Source organism: Varroa jacobsoni, unplaced genomic scaffold (genome assembly GCF_002532875.2).
Source record: "Varroa jacobsoni isolate VJ856 unplaced genomic scaffold, vjacob_1.0 scaffold_998, whole genome shotgun sequence".
In the NCBI taxonomy this organism is placed as follows: Eukaryota; Metazoa; Arthropoda; class Arachnida; order Mesostigmata; family Varroidae; genus Varroa; species Varroa jacobsoni.
The window spans coordinates 169,989-186,808 of NW_019213900.1; the positions used below are offsets into that span (position 1 = coordinate 169,989).

At 39.6% G+C, this 16,820-nt stretch overlaps 1 protein-coding gene across 5 annotated transcripts in view; it reads right to left on the minus strand.

The window, feature by feature from the left end:
* The window catches only part of LOC111265701 (PDF receptor), a 78,518-nt gene that overhangs the window by 50,106 nt on the left and 11,592 nt on the right, over positions 1-16,820 (minus strand). For 4 of the 5 annotated variants that reach the window (XM_022842585.2, XM_022842584.2, XM_022842586.2 and 1 more), the window contains exons 2-3: positions 14,557-14,889; positions 7,704-7,801 (exon numbers count right to left, since the gene is read on the minus strand). In XM_022842585.2, coding sequence (XP_022698320.1) covers positions 7,704-7,801; positions 14,557-14,889 — 431 coding nt within the window. Of the gene's footprint in view, positions 1-7,703; positions 7,802-14,556; positions 14,890-16,820 lie in introns of those variants that run through there. The other variant, XM_086970590.1, reaches the window with a different exon arrangement.

Genomic DNA, 16,820 nt, shown 5'->3' on the forward strand with positions numbered 1-16,820 from the left:
AAACTTTTTGAGTCATTTGGGGTTAAAAAGAACCCTAAAACTATTTATGACGAACAAAAAAAGGCTAATGATGTTTTCTGGCTAGACAGCATACTACACTGCGTTTTTTTAGTATATAAATTCCTTTCGTAGGTAGCCCGATGGTTCCGAGCGTATAGCAATGGACGGTACACCAACTCGAGGTGTCATTTTAAAAAAAAAAACTGGGCCAAAAAAACGGTCATAAAGCAAAAAGTTGCGATAACATAAGTCAACAGAGTCTACCTTATTAATGCTATATTTAGGTGAAATCTCAAATGTGTAATCCTTGTAAAAAAAAAGGTACCTAAACACTAAGTTATTTTTTGCTGGAGTCATATTGAAGTTGCTGCTACACAGATGACTGTCACTTTAGCACGAACTATTTTAAACTGTGAATAGACTTAGAGCGTTCAGTGTGCGCTTTCCAATATGTATAGTTTGCCTGCAAGAGAACTGCACAGCTCATGCTAATACCAGGTCTCAATACACTATTTTTTATACTTCTGTATACGAATACATCCGCGTTTTTTTCTCTTTCGATATTACCTATCACAGAAGCTGCAATAGCGAACCAATCATAAACTTAGGCAAAAGTCTGACGGCCTAAAATCTTAAATGAAAATACCGTTAAAATCGAACAGACATGTTGACGATAGGCTATTTATAGCGGATTGCAGAGTTTTTTTTTGTTCGGGTTAGCTTGCTAGGATATGGCCAAAGGTTGCAGTAGTCTATAATCCTTCAAAGTATCCTAAAAAGCTGCATTATATGCCTTCCGACCTACATTCTTTGCAAGCCTCCAAAGCCTGAACTAACATATACGCTCAGCCCATTGTTTTGGTACGCGTGTGACGGGTAGATCTTTATCAGGATTTAAAAGAGCGAATTAGATGGATGTATGGATAACTTCCTGATACGTTGGTCGAGAGTCGTCAACACAATCAGCAAAGTTCCGGAAAGGAAATTCTGCAATCACAGATTGTTTAGTCTGTTCCTAAGCAGCAATCCTAACAAGCTGATAATTCCAATTTACTTCTGTGCCTGTTTTAACAACTGTTTGCTAAATTGCTAGCCCTTTGTTAACTTCAAAAGTAATAACAAAAAGGGTTAAATGAAGTGTGGCCGTTTTGGAAGTAGGTACTGTGGCGCCGCGGCTATACCCGCGTGCTACGGGCGGGCTGGTAGCCCTCTAGCGGACTCTTTCTCCTTCTACAAAACGTACTAATGATGGACCTTTACCATTAGTGCAATAATACTTATCAGCGATGGGAAGGGCTCAATCTGGCTTCGTTCTTTGGCAGTACAACGGTTTCGTCCTTGGCGGTAGAACTTCTAATGGTATTTCTCTACGGATTCCGAAATGCTGTATCTTCCGTGAAGGATGTTGCAAGATGATTAACGAACTAAATGCGACGACTAGAAACGCAAATTTGAGTGGCTGGAGAATGCATACACGAAAGCTGTAATTGTATCAAGACCAACGCCTTAATGAATGGCAATGAGCCTAATGCCGACGTAGATGTCATCAGGCTTGCCGTTATGATTCATGTAATATTCATTGATACGATCCAGCGTATCCTCCGGAGAGTAGATTGACTCTACGAGGTAGAAATGTTGTTCCAACGAATAACCTGAACCGTCTACTTAGTTGCCGAACTCGATCATGATGAAAGCAGAAACGTGCCAGCGGTACAGGTCTTTTAGAAAGTCACTGCCGCGCTGTTGTATACACGGACGACGGTGTGACGGACACGATGGACCGATAGGAAAAAAAAAGATAAAACTGCCATTATGCGCCTTACGGTTGAAGGAAACGGCTCTTATGTAGGCTATGTATAACAAGATAAGCCGATCAACAATCCGGCTCAGCGGAGAATGCAGCCAAAGAGCTTCTCAAACTTCTGCTAAAACTAACGCAGGTTAAGGCCCAGTATCCCGAGGCGCTAATTCGGGAGATCGGCACCGAGCCATACCTGGCACTCCTACCGGAACTGGCCCATTGTCCTCAATACGAAATCAAAGACCTAAATAACATTGTCACGATAGATTAATTCTATGACGCGCTGGAGTTATTATTAAAAGATGAGGTCAAAAAGATCAAAATAGAAGCTATGGTCCAAAGTTTAGGGATCGAAGCCTTAGCGCAGTAGGTCATTAAAAGCTGCTTTGGCCATTTTTCGACTAACCGAAATGGCTAAACTCCTGTGCTGCTTTACAGCCTAAAAATGGATCATAGAGCACAAGCTTGTCCTGAAAATAGATATGACGCAAACAGATACTTGACGCCAATATACAGGGTATGAAAATGTATGATAAAGAAGAAGTGCTTCACAGGACTGGCTACTACATCGCCAACATCACTGCCTGTCTAAAGTAACAGAAATATATCATAGACAACAAATTGAATGCAAGTCGCGTTTTTGAGATACGGTGAGGGTAACAAGCACAAAATAGCCGACTGGTTGTTAAGAAGATCTGCTCTAATGTTACAGGCCACTGAGCCATCAAGTTGCCACTGAGAAAATAAAGATAGGTAATGGCTTCGATGTTATTACAACGACTATGTAATTGTGTAACGTCAAGGGTTTTCTATAAATTACTTCACTGTATTTTCCTAAATAAATGTACAAGCTGTAATTTGGTCCACCGGAAACTAAACAAAACGTTAACTCACAACGGACTCCGAATCCCGCTTGCATTCTATTAAGAGTCTTCGCTGTGTCCTATTAAGAATCTGGCACTCTTGCTATATCAAGGTGCACGTCTCAGAGACTATCACTTGAATCGTGCTACGTGCATTCTTCTAGTCGTGCCACACCCGTACAGTCAACCGGTGCATAAACGGGTTTCAAAGAATGAATCTATTTTTCCAAATCGAACGTTTCTCTATAGTGCACAATTGGAAGTTGCGTATATACTCTAACTGTCATGGAAGTATTTTTCTTTAAAGGCGTACTACATATATTTAGTATATAGCAATTTTGGTGTAACTGCTATTAATTTGAATCATATCTCGTCCTTACAGGGCAGGAGCGTTACATAGAAGCGGCAAAGACTTTTAGCGCTCTCAAACAGTTATTGCCAACGTTTTACAGTGGCGATGATTTCCGGTTGCGGTTTGTCGTTTGGGGTTTCCTGTAGCGAAATAGTGCAATTACCCCTAACATCCTCGAGTCATCTTTATTTGCGACACCTGTTCTGTTCGTTTAAACCGAAACTTTTTCATCGGGGGTTAAGGCTGCGTCCGTTTCGGTATACGCGCACGCGCCTGAACATTGTCTCCAGCCATTTAGAGAATCCCCTTCACGTTCAGACGTATCATTACGAATTTTTGCCCTGCAGTTTAGCAGACAACTTTCATCTTCAGGTTAGTAAATTTTTCGGCCGCCGACGCGCTGTTAATTGCAGTGACGACGGACCGATACCGGCACAAATGCTACATGCTCGCCAAGCACCTTGCTTTTATATGGCGACAGCCATCGAAACAAGTGAAATTATATATATATAGCTATAACAATACATACGTATATATGCACAGAGACAGCAATCAGGTCAGGAATAACCTGAAAGTGTCGCCAAGAAAAACCAAAAAATGGCGCCAAAAAAATGCATTTGCATACATTATTTTTAGTGCAACTTCAATACTTTACAGGTTCCCTTGGCTTCCTCTATGACGGTTACTTATTTCGCTTGGTCTTTGGCCATCCTTGCGCACTTTGAGAATAAGCTCGATTAGATAGCAGTCTCTCCGTGTATATACACACACAACAGACGCTATTGGAGCAGATGAACAATAAAAGAAACATTAACTAAACAGTAATATACCCGAATTACCCTAACATTTGCTACTGGTTTATATGTACAAAGGTGGCCTTTCCGTTTTACTGGCCGAGGCATCGACTTCAAAATATCTATACCATCATCTTTCCCTTGACCCGTTTCTTTAGGTATATGCTCACGCTTCGAATGATATAGCCAGGTATCTTTCAATAATTGAGTTCATCGCTTCAAACGCATTTACAGGGTAATTAAAAACAGTGAGTCGGCGCAACTGAGTGATTGTTTCATGACCTCGTAGCCAGTTCCCTTTTCCACGGTGACAGAACATCGACGACCTTTCATGGTGCTACAGTTGCTACTACTACTATAGCTGCGCTTTAAGCTCTGTGGGATTCTTTTATGTGTCGGCCTTGATATGTTTATGATAAGATTTACAATACTGTCGAAGTAAAATAAGACAATAAATGAAATATGGGGTGAAAAGCTTTACTCAGCCTGCTTTTACCTGAACAGATCGACGATTACTTTGCCCCTGTTGGTAGAACAAGCGGACACCTTGGCCTTTTACACGCTCGTTCTTCTGTGTGCAGGTGCAAATGTTAGCGCACGACAGCATTAGGAGCAAGGTTTCTCGCTGAACGAACACGAGTGCTATCTGTTAAATAAAAAGAGGAAGAAAAATGCGACCCGACCTATAGACCGTTTTCAGATACCCGCCACCTGCGCATTACACAACAACGTAAAAGGCATGAATCTACTACATGGAGCAGTCTAGTACGGAAGTACTATTAGTGAAAGAATATGAGAAACGTTGAAATTATACGGTACTATTTAACAAAATTCGGTAAATATTTGCATCATATTTTTGGCTATCTTCCACTGTAAACTAGATGGTTTTCGTCAAAGAATAATGAATTTAGACACGAATAGAAACAGTGATAAAGTTCCACGCTCAACAATACAGCTTCTGTTCCTTAAAGGCAAAAGGGCAAATAGAATGCTTCGAAAATTTGATGAAAGCATTGAGCGTGAAGATATTCAGCAAAAAAGAACAATGTCTCGTTACTGGTCCAGAAAAGGAGACGAAATTCTGAGACCTCTAACAGAAGAATGAATTTCTGTGATGAGCTGGGCTTTTGATTAAAATCAAACAGGATAATCCGCCGTTTTCTGACTAAATAGGAAAACCTCGAAACGCGACAACGAAATCAATGGACATGGAAAACAAAAGCGAGACATGTGTTCCTGATGAAGTAAGACGATGAAAAAGCGAATGAAGTATTCTGCATGAAATTTACACACCTATTAACGACAAAAGCTGCCGGTGGCACATTGTCACCGTAGATAACATGTAGATTAATCTGTGCCATCTCGTAACTATGTGCTAGACGAAAACGGTGTCAAGTAGTAGGGCGCGACTTCGGTAGTAGTGCCAAATAAATTTGGCTGGAGTGAACTGATCCCCATACATTATAATGAGAAGTGGGGCATTTGTAGTTGCCTAAAAAGAAGATATTTAATGCTGCCCGAATTCCTAAAGAGCTTCATGGATGTGTGGCATGACTATCAATACCACACAATGAGGCTACTCAAGGGCAATGCACAAGCAAATCAAGGACAGAATACAGTGACGACGTCGCCCGAAATATATTCTCTAGATTTATATAGTTCGTCAACCGAGACCTACGGTGAACTGAACATCATCGTATGCCCCACCGCCGGTTCTCTTGAACGAGCCAAGTAACGCAAATCACAAATACATGATCGTTACATAACGTGTGCACAATAATAGTTCTTTATCTGGCACGCACAAAAAATACATTATCTTACGTGACTTATTCAGACTGGTTGATTTAATGATCAGCTTCCAGCGACCGGACAGCTCCAGTAGACAATAATTTAGGGGGTTTCTCTACTAACTAACGAAATTGTTGCTAAAAATCGCGTAGGATAGCCACACGCAAATATAGGATGGTTTCCCCTCACCTTTTCTCTATTATTTAGCTATCATTTTTATTACTGTTATTAATCTGTTTAGCAATAATCAATAATAATAATAATATAGAATTAACTATTAGTAATCGTCTGTTGAAATTAGTTTTTAAACATCTGCATCACATTGAAATGAGATAAGAATTCGTTCTGCGGCTCTTCAAAAACTTGTCCGTAGCTTTACGATGCCAACCATAAACATAACTTAAACGACAGTAAACTTGAAAGCAACAGCTGAGGTAAGTTCGATAACGCGAGTTCTTGGAGCTTAGAATTCGAGGCCCTAAAGTATTCTATTCATATAAATGCGGCTAAATTATTAATTTGCTTATTAGACTGAAACCGCGGGCACCATAATTTGTCTGAATCGACTTGAAAATTAAAGCCTGAACAAAGCCCGATTGGTGACTGAATTCTAGATCTTATAGACGCTCCGTTTCAGGCTGAAGCATTTTTACCGGGTCTGTTTTTAACGTTAACTGAAAAAATATTAGTCACAAGTACTAGCCCATTATTTCTGTCTGCATATTGACGTTGTCGAATTGAAAGCAAGCCGTTCGGAACTAGGGATCATCTCCAAAGGGATAGGCTACATTATATATGTACTTGGAAGTAATCCGTCTCTACTGGCTCTAGGTACAATAGGCAAGCGGACGTACTTGAGAGACATTGACTGAACTGCATTTTTAGTCACTCGCTGATTCTTGACATTACGGCAGCCCTGCGCTCCGGGAGCATTAAAGCTATAACCCTGTATTTTCTAAGCCTAGTTAAGCGACTGAAGAAGCCTCAATTAGTCAATATGCCCACTGGTGGGTACACACCAGCTCTAACCACGCGTCTAGAATTATGATATTACGTCTTTTCTGGTGTCGCCGACTTACTGCCTCAGTATTGATCCGTTAAAATAGATTTAGGCAAATGAGGATTACGTTATGCAGTTAGCAATGGGTTTTCTAATAATAATTTTAGTCCCATTATACAACGTCTTATTTAAAACCCAATGATTAGCTGTTTTTGCATCTATTTGTGCCCATGGCCCACAATTAGAACGATTGTTATAGGCAAATGTTTTTTTTGGGTGTTCGATAGCGCTTACCTTCAAAAAAGCCCATGGCCTAGGTAAGAGTTATCAGATATTAATTAGCAAGTATGCATGATAAACCATGCACGCATGAGTACATCGTAGACGGTATTCCTGACAAATTGTAGAAAATTAAATCTTTGTTACAAACAAAGAGTGTCAGTGACAACAAAATGGGAACTATTATCGTTTTGCTCATCGATGAGATAAGTCAGCCTTATCGAACATTACATTTATTAAGTAATGCTATACAAAACTGACATTGAAGAATCTATATAGTTAAATAAACGTAGAGATTATATGTTGGCTGAAGATCTCGAAAACGTCTAGACTTGGCTTGACAGTGATTACTAGTATAAAGCCGAAAGACCTGAGAGAAGTCAGGTTTATACTAATGGCACCCACAGCCCATGGACTTTGACGTTACCGAATTTTATTGTCACACATGTCAGGCAGTAGAAGAATCAAAACATTAAATATCGGGACAATGGTCAGTCGGCACTGATACTTCTTAGTATTCTACTGTTTTACACCGGCAGAATGCTTTTAATTATATTTATTCTAGAAAGCTATCATGCCACAATAAGCAGCTATAATTTCAGAATTTTTTAGAAGTTCTGAGACATAAGGTACGAAGGAAAACAACTACAAGTAAACCCATTACGTATTGGGTAAAAGAAACCTAACAGCTATTAAGATGGCTCCACGCTTCCGTACTGCGCTCCTTGACGTGTACGCGCCCTCCTGCTGGTTGGCCTAGAGAAATTAGTTGGCTAGATCTTTAGGCACGTGTGTCATTTCAGGTAGACATCGGTTTGGATCTTACCGCATGATACTGCGTGAGAAAGGCGATACAAGCATTGTAGTTCGTGATGTTATTGAGCCATGCTCCGCCAGGACCGCAAGTGCGGAACGCGTATAGCTCTGAAACAAACAAAAAAGGACACCTCTTATAACTGCCACTGGCCTTAGGCTCATACAAGCACCTCCCTCTTCTAAATACTTAAAAAGCTTAATAGTATTGCTTTCAGGCGTTGCAGACGCATGCTATCGATAGCCGACGAATAAGTTAACAGGCATCTTTATTCGAATAGTATCAATTAGCGCTTTAGCCATGATGGCACGAATACCCGTGTCACATTGTAACCCGCCATTTTTAATAAGGCGATAAACGAATGCTACCTGAGCCTATTCAGACAGCTTCCTTGTTCACTCGAAGCTATATGTGCGTTCACATAGCATTTAAGTAGGTGCTAGGAGTAATTCTATAAATGATAAATGTAACATATGTGTATATATCAAAGGATGCCCAAAAAAGGTTTAGAGCATATTCAACCTCTTACACAAAACCATTTTATCTTATGTTCTTTAAGTGAGTACTGTTTTCAATTGGAAGTGCGTTAAAGCTTCTTACACACAAATCAAGGCTGTTTATCTTGACGATTATACAGATATGAACAAAAAAGCCTTCTTTGAGTCATTTCTGTCATAAGATGCTGGTTTGTGGGCACTTCGCGCTTACCATAGTACTGTCAAAGCCGGAAGTCTGTGGCATTCCGGGCCTACTCCAAGGGTCGGCTAAGTTCCTCATCGAGGAACGTATCGCTTAGGTACGACGATTAGGAATTATCTATATAAGCTAGGATATGGGTTTCTTCTTCTTTTTTTTTTTTTACTAAAACTACTTAAGCGATTGATGTACGTAACCTAATCAACTACCGTCTTTCATGCTAATTACGATAGAAAACACAGGTCACCTTTTCGTTATCGCGTATACCTGTCTGCTCACAAATTTCAAATTTTGCAATCATCTAGCGCGTACTTGACCTGATTAAGGTCAACGGGGCGCGCTAAGTAGAGTTGAAATTTTTCTTTTGCGGGCGCTAATTCCCATTCGGTCCATTATGTGGTCCTCTCCACATCACGACTATGTGTTCACAACAAAAATTATAGTACTCTCTTTAGGTCCACTACACAACGAGGCGTATTGCTATTCCAAAGAAAAAGGTTTTGAGAGGACTCAAAGATCCGGTCCGACGCGAATTTTCTATGATATGAATTACATTTTAAATACAGACCGTAACATGTATGTGTACATCTCTACTAATATTTTTAGAACGCATCGCGCAGTATAGATATGCTGGTGGCGTTAGAATTGTCCAGACAAAGCAGATCATATTTTCATAAATAATCATCAGTGAACTTAATTCAAGTTAATCAGTGAATTAAATTCAAGCATTTTATTTGTACAATGATAGAAACGCAGAACCACTCTCTATATCATAAGTATATTAACTTCTCAACTGGAACAGAATAGATTATCGTTTTCCTGCCCTGAAATCATACTCCGGGTGGCTACTGCGCATCCCGCTGGGTGCGTTGCTACGGTGACCACTACTAACAACCATGCGGTTCAAATACCTGCGTATAATCACCAAATCTTAACAACTGAAGAAAAAATTAGAAATCAACAAAGACAAATTGTTGTTATTAAAGTTGCCATGTGTTTCGTAAATCCCTTGAAGAAGCTCCAGCTTTGGTTAGCAAAGCCCCCGCTCCGGCTGAACCCCAAATGGGAGCAACCCTTTAATGCGATACCTGAAGATAGGTGATTCTGGGGCCTTCTTTACATGGAATGGCTAGCTGATAGTGCTAAATACATGAAAAAATCATCCAAGGTTGTCATGTGGAACACTTCTTGCGGTAATTCTTGCGGAATGCACTCTGCATTTCTGATTGGCAAGAAAAGATAATTAAGAGGCAGCTTGAATTTTTAAAGCGAGCTTATGATTTGACATTTATTTAGTTTAACAAACTTTCAGTAACATACAAAAAAACGCTTAGCTGTTCCCTTCGAAGTCTTATCAAAACAAAAAGTCCGGTAAGTCGAATTGCTCCGTTTTTTTTTTATCAGTGTACATCTTAACAATACTGTAAATCTGTTAATATAATTTTTTTAAAATTAATGAGTCATTGCTACAGGAAATAAAAAATATAATCATAGAGTCCCTCCACATTTCCTCACACATAAATTTCACATAAGTTGCATTAATGTAAATTACGATATGCATACGACGATATGTTAATGACACATCACGGTTAGGATGGGATCACATTGTTGTGCAATAATGGTTTTGTCATTTCGTAATGCCGCGATAAGCCGAATAAACAGAACACTGGTCATTTAAAGTGCCATGGCTGATATGTATTAACACCGAAAAAACAAATTGGGTATATACATTTATATATGTTTTGTAGTATATATACATACAAAACGGGGTAAATCTTTAGTACCCTGAATTTGATAATTTAGTAACCGATCTCCTGTCACATTAGAAAATAAAATACAGGGCCCCTTTAGGTATCAAGTTTAATATCATGCCTCACCATATATATATATAAATGAATTATTTTTGTAAATCTAGGGCATATTGTAGGGCTCAACAAAGCCAGTTTTGCTTGGTCACCAGCCGTTACAACTTTATAGCAGCTTTGTGGGTTGGAGAATATGCTTACCATCGGACGAAGAAGCGGTCTCGGATTCTATTGCAGGGGACCGGCAAAATGGATTGAGATAATTGGGTCCTGGATTGCTAAACAACAATAGTCAAACGACCAAGTTGCATAGAAGCCATAAAAATTGTTGAGCAGGCTTACAAATCCCATGCCAGTTAAAGAGCTCGATTCGTCTATGCAGTTTTGTAATATCCGAGAACTTCTGACCCGAAAACCCAGAGAAAACGTTCGATATGCTTGGAAGAACCGAATAAATAATTCTCGACGATGAGCGACTGAAGCTCAATATGAAACATTTTTAGTGCAAATACAACAGACGAGGTCTGTCGCTTTTGCTTATTTCATCATAGCAGTACGGGTAGAATCGTATGCGAGGTTAGCCCTCCCGGTCCGCGACTACATACCGAGAAGACCAGATATATTGGAAAGGCTTGACATCCAGCCCAGGAATGTCCGGCGAGTATCAAAAATATGATATCAGCAACATAGTGTTCGCAGCTACAGTTTCCAGATATTAGGTCAATGTTCTAACCCCTGTTGCGTGCGACTGAGGCAAACGAACTATAGCTTGATGCGGATTACAGTTTCGTTTGGACAAGATGACGGTTTTTATGTCGGTCGCGTAACATTTTTGTCACTCCTAACATGTTGTGCCTGAAAGAGCCTGAACGTGATCCACATTCTTTCTCTCATTAGGCATTTTTTCAATCTACTTAAGGCAGAGTAGGCCGATAAAAGTGCCCCCTTAAAGTGAACTATGGTCCTATTCGTGCGTATGGGCGCATCTCATTAGCATCTATACAGGAAGTCTTAGCTTCCCTGAATCACCTGTCAGTTTCCTTTCACATCTCATTGAAATCTCCATTCTGACCATTCTGATCCATTGACAAAGGATCTGCCTCGGCAACGAACATGTCTAAAGGTTTGTATGGGAGCAATACGTGTTTTAGAAAGCATCAGACAGTAAGACGCATGAAAGTAAAAGCAACGAACCTGAATGAGGCTTACTAATGTAATAGTGTTATTATCAGACAATGTTTGCCTTCGAAGTGTTCCGTTGTTCCCAGTACGTACAGACACTAAACTGGAACTTGCAAAAAAGTGATTAACTGTTTTCTGAAGTCGTCTGTACTACTTCCAGGCTTGACGGATCAGGTAAGGTGCGTCTAACGAAGGTTATCTCCACTCGCTTTGTTTTGATCGACCAAGCTTGGGTCAACGTACTTCTTGTATTGGATTAAACCTATAATGTAATAGACGTCTATGTGAGTTATTATGAGAGAAATACCAAGCAGCACTAGTTTTGTTGTACACACATCTATGTAGACACATGAAACCAGTGTAATAGAACATATTCACTTTGTTAGAATCTCTATCGATCCCTACTTGACGCCAATGCAGAGGTTGCCGATTCCCTTGACATGATGTTTGCACCTTCTGCCTACGTATTTCGCCTATGTAATTTAGTCGCCGCTCCGACTCCGCTGTTTACTCATGCCCGACACGATCGGGAACTATTTGGATAAACCCAGTCGAAAAATTCTTGAGAATTTATAAGATGGACAGTTGTGCGTTGACCGCGAAAGGGTGTCCTTTGTATACCTAAGATGCGCGAATATTGTTGTTAAGACGATCCAAGATATGCCTACTTGACTTCGGGAAGGCAGGTCATGTTTATACAGTGATATTTATAGCTACATATATTTATAGCATTTACGAATTGTACATGCTCACGAACTTCGAAAAAGGGTCATCATCACACGATACGCAATAACAGAGTACATCATTATTAGTGATGTGCATCACACTAGTATGCATTATTATGCTGCGTCTATTAAAGTGGCAAAGTGACGTTGTCTGGTTTTGGCAGTATAATTTTTTTTTCGATATAAATATTAGAACATTTGGTAATGACTTCATATGGCTACAAGCAATATGTCGAATGTTATTCAACTAGAGCATTGCCTTCAGCTTTTGCAGCCATCAGGATGTTTGACACGCGCATTTTGTCCTCGAAATTTTAATTCATTCGTACACGCTCCTGTCACGTTGATCTTCCATCTAACGTGAACTCCTAAATGTCTTGCTTTAGGAGTAGTCACATGTACATATTGGTTGGCTTCAATGTCGTGCCTGCACAATTTCGAATTTTTGTCGCAAATGCTCTTTTGATGAACGCCAAATGTGTGCTAAGATTTTCTTCCGTCTAACGAAAACGTGACTTGAGTATTGCGGAGCGTGTTTTTAATCGCTTTTTTTTTCTATCCGTGTCTGAAATCCATTCAGACCGCTCGGCTTTCATTGAGTATTACATTATGAAGTCGTGACTTATGCCTATCGTGGAGTATATCTGTGCTATAGAACCTTCCTGGAGTAGACCGTAATCGGCACAACATACTTTCAAGTGTTCTTATTTATTTCAAGAAATTATTTGTTTTTTTTATCGAGATATGATTTGAGAACTTGTAATGCTGCTTTAAAAACTGTCGTTGCTTGTAAGTTGTTGCAACAGTCGTTTTCTTCGCAGTGCCTAAAACACAACTTTTGAAATTAACATTATCCTAAAGTTTTTTGAACTTGTGAAAAAATCGGAATGGCTACCTCGCTTGAATTTTATTAATTTCTATATCAGATGTTGATGCTTCTACTACAAGGCGCTTGGCAATTTTGTTAATAATGTTCGGAAAATGATCAGTTTTTGAGCTGTGGTGTGAGAAATATTCGGGCTTATTCGCTGAGTACGTCTAGTATGCTGGGTTATCTCAGTAGTGAATTTAACCAGGTATACGACTGGTCTACACAAAAATGTTATTGACGTCAGGTTATCCTTAAGAGTTTTTTGCTGTTGTTCAAGTTTGTAATAAGTTCTTTTATTCTTTTCAGATTTGAAACAGTTAACTCCCATCTTTTCAGTTGCTGCCTAGTAAACAGGTATTAAATCTCGAAGTATGATTTGCCCTCGTTGCTCAGTCAAGTTTTTATTAGTTTCTGAGAAGTAGTCGTCAACCACTTTGGAACCATTCTACTTGCAATTGACCTGCGTTATTTCTTAGTGTTCTGCCTTACCAAAGATTTCCAGAGCTTCATTTCCATGTTGCCTATGTCTCTGACGTGTATTAGAGTTAGTCTTCAAGTCAGAGCTCTTTAGAAAATTTTCATCGCAGCTGATTCGAAATCATTACAACCATCTGAACGTTAGAACCTTAAAAATGAGAGCAGACGGGTACGCTTTTTGTAATTGTAACACTGCGTTAATTATGTAAGAGTGGCGCTGTAATGCACCTATCCGTTATGGCCGTAAAAATAACTAACTGCTAAGAAATAGAAACGAGAGCTCATTTCGCGAAAATTTGTTTAATGCAAAAAAGGTCTGCTAACTGGGACCGGCCTTAAAAAAGTTTTTACAGAAAAGAGTTGCAGAAAGCCGACAAATATTTTAATTATTTTATCAGGATATAACCCAGCCAAAGGCTATGATAAGAATAATCATTATTATGCTGGTTCCGCCGAACTTACGAATAGTCTGCGGCATCGATACTTAAATAGGCACAGAATTAGAATTTTACAAAGAAGACTCATTCGTTTTGCAATAAACAGTAATTATATTATACCAGAGCAAACTAGCAAACGACGCCAACGAGTTAGCCGGAACGATAAATTATTTTTTTAAATATAATAGCGATTTAACAGTATGTCAGAAAATGACCCTTGTCAACTGAAAAAATAATCTTCTTTCCGACCGTTAGTCCATCTGTAAGCGAAGATCATTCACAATCAAAATTACATAACAAAGTGACTTTATTTATGCTTTCTGCCTTTTTCTTTGCTGTTATATAATGCACACATATTTTTAGTTTAATAACCAAAGGACAGAATAATGCATTGGTTCTTCAAACTTCAACAATAAATACTTGTTTATTTTTGCGCATAAAATGTATGCACTTGCGTTCAGATAGGTGGTATATAAGACTTAAGCGTACAAATAGTGCTGAGAACTGTGCCCCTGCGAGTTGCTGCAGGACAAGAGAGACACACTGAACGTGGTGTATAAAATGTAAATTTAGTACGTCTACTGTTTGGTATGGAAGGCACACGGTTTGCCTAGGACAGAAAGGCCAAATCACTGTTCACAAATAATCATTGTGCTGTGACACAGTGCTTACCGGCGAGTCCAGAACGGTCATGCTGGCGAAGACGGTGTTGCGCAGTGTCGTGTTGAGCCTCGTAGCCTACAGTATCCGCCGGATGTGATATATCCGGTGGTATCGAATCATCGATAGCCCTCAATAGAAGATGACAGGATTTAGCTACGATTGAGTCTGGGGGCGCTGGGGGCCAGCACGATATTCCGTCCCAGATTGAACTGCACCAAACTTTCACAGCACCCCCGCTCTCCGAAGCTGTTCTTCGTTGGCCGCTGCTATTACCGACTAGAAGCGAAGCTCCATTATCTATCGCTGTTATGTCGACGGAAGCGCCATTGGCTGAAAAGGTTTCTGAAAAATAGGCGAAAACAGAGTGCAATTTGATCAGTACTATTTTAAATTTCCGGTATATATGCTGAGTGATTGAGTCAGGTGCAGTAAATACAAAGTCTGTCAGAATAAAGTGTGTTTCCTCATCTTACGACTTCATTACATCCACATTTCACTTTAGACTCGCTTTTTTGACGCTCGCAGCTCTGTTTTCAACTCGAGAGTTCGCCGTCAGTGCCGTCGCTTTCGCAATACATCCGGCGTCCTATTGTTCCGCAGAATTCTATACCATACAGCTGCAACATAGAAATGTGCTGCTAGTTTGCAAAAGAGCACACCAAATAATTACGAGGTGATCCTAGTACTTTTGCCTCAAAGGACCCGCTACCAGTAATTATAGACGTCTATTCACAAATCTATCGCACTGTCCTCTGCAATATTATTTGCACCGCTTCGCCTCTATTAGAAACGTCGTAATTTCTTTTGTGAAACATCTCTGCCTGCCAACTTTGGAGCAATGAAATAAACTAAGGGCAGACATTCCCTAAATGATCATTCCGAGGGAACCATTCAATCAAAGCTGTCATTGCAGTTCGGAAAACCTTCCGTACAGTTCCTTTTGCCCCTTCACATATTTTCCTCTCTATCCAGATGTTTTGGCTCTGTTCTTTCTCCGAGCTAGTGGAAGTGCAAAGTCGTCTTTATATGGAGACTAGGGCCACTCTTTTAGCTTCTGTTTTGCGCTTCCAAAAAAGTTGTCGAACCGTAATATACTGAATTCCCTGCTTCGGACACGTAACGAAGCATTACTGTGTTTTCGCAGAACACGTCCTTCCTGCTTGGCAGCTTTTACATACCAATCCAGAAGTTGTACAGCACTTTATTGGTCGAGATACTGCCTAACCTGATGGCGATAGCTACATAAAGGCATGAAGCTCTTCATAAAATCATCACGACTTTATATGGACGATATGCATCGCCCGCCAGATTCGCAATCTGTATTCTTCACGACAGTATAAGGGAAAAAAATTGTTTATCCTATAAATTCTCTCCCAATCGCATAGAAGTTTTTTAATGCGGACGCTTTTGTAGCCAAAAAAAGAAACACTGTGTTGTGAGCTAACCTCTTGGGATCTTCACTGCTGAAAAGGACGAAACTCGAAAATACTTCGATACTATTTATATCACCTATACTCTAGGTCTACTTCTCAAGTCTCGTTCAGAAAATATAGCAGTTGGACCATACAGGATGTCTGTGTACTTCTAGGAGCAACTAACTACAAACTGTTCCAGGTACGTAAAAACCAGATCGTATTATCAGCCGTTTTTCTGATTTGTGCAATACACTACAAAGTGCAATACAAAATTTGTAATAAACAGAGATATTCTCTCAGTGCGGTAACTGTTTTTTGCTAAGCTCAAAAAGCATGTGAATTTCTATACGTTTCATCTCCAGCAAAAACTAATTTTATATGCTACAAAAAACTAATTGGCTTTCCGCACAGACGAGGCAATAGTGAAATATTTTGTAAGATCTTTATTAAAGCAGTTTCTTTCACGGGTATTCGCTTCAATGAACTTGATAAAAGTATTTGTTTTCTGTGTGCTCTAGGATTATTATTTCATTTTTTTTTTTTTAAATTATGACGTTCAGTATAAATGTGCTTCGACATAATTCGAAATAAATCCGCGTTGCATTCCGTTTTCATTCGTGCACTACATGAATCATGTATTAAATATCGTAGACTTTAGCTGCAGACGTCACTAACAGATGATCTATAGAGTATCGTGCAGAATTCAACGTTGTTTTGTTAAACCGTCACAGCAGACCATCTTACAAATAGGAAAATATTAAATCTACACTTGAGCTTCGAGTTCGGAGATCTAGTTCATGTACGAAACGCTTTCTACGGTCCTGAAATAACACGCCTTTTAAGCGGGAATATTAAGTT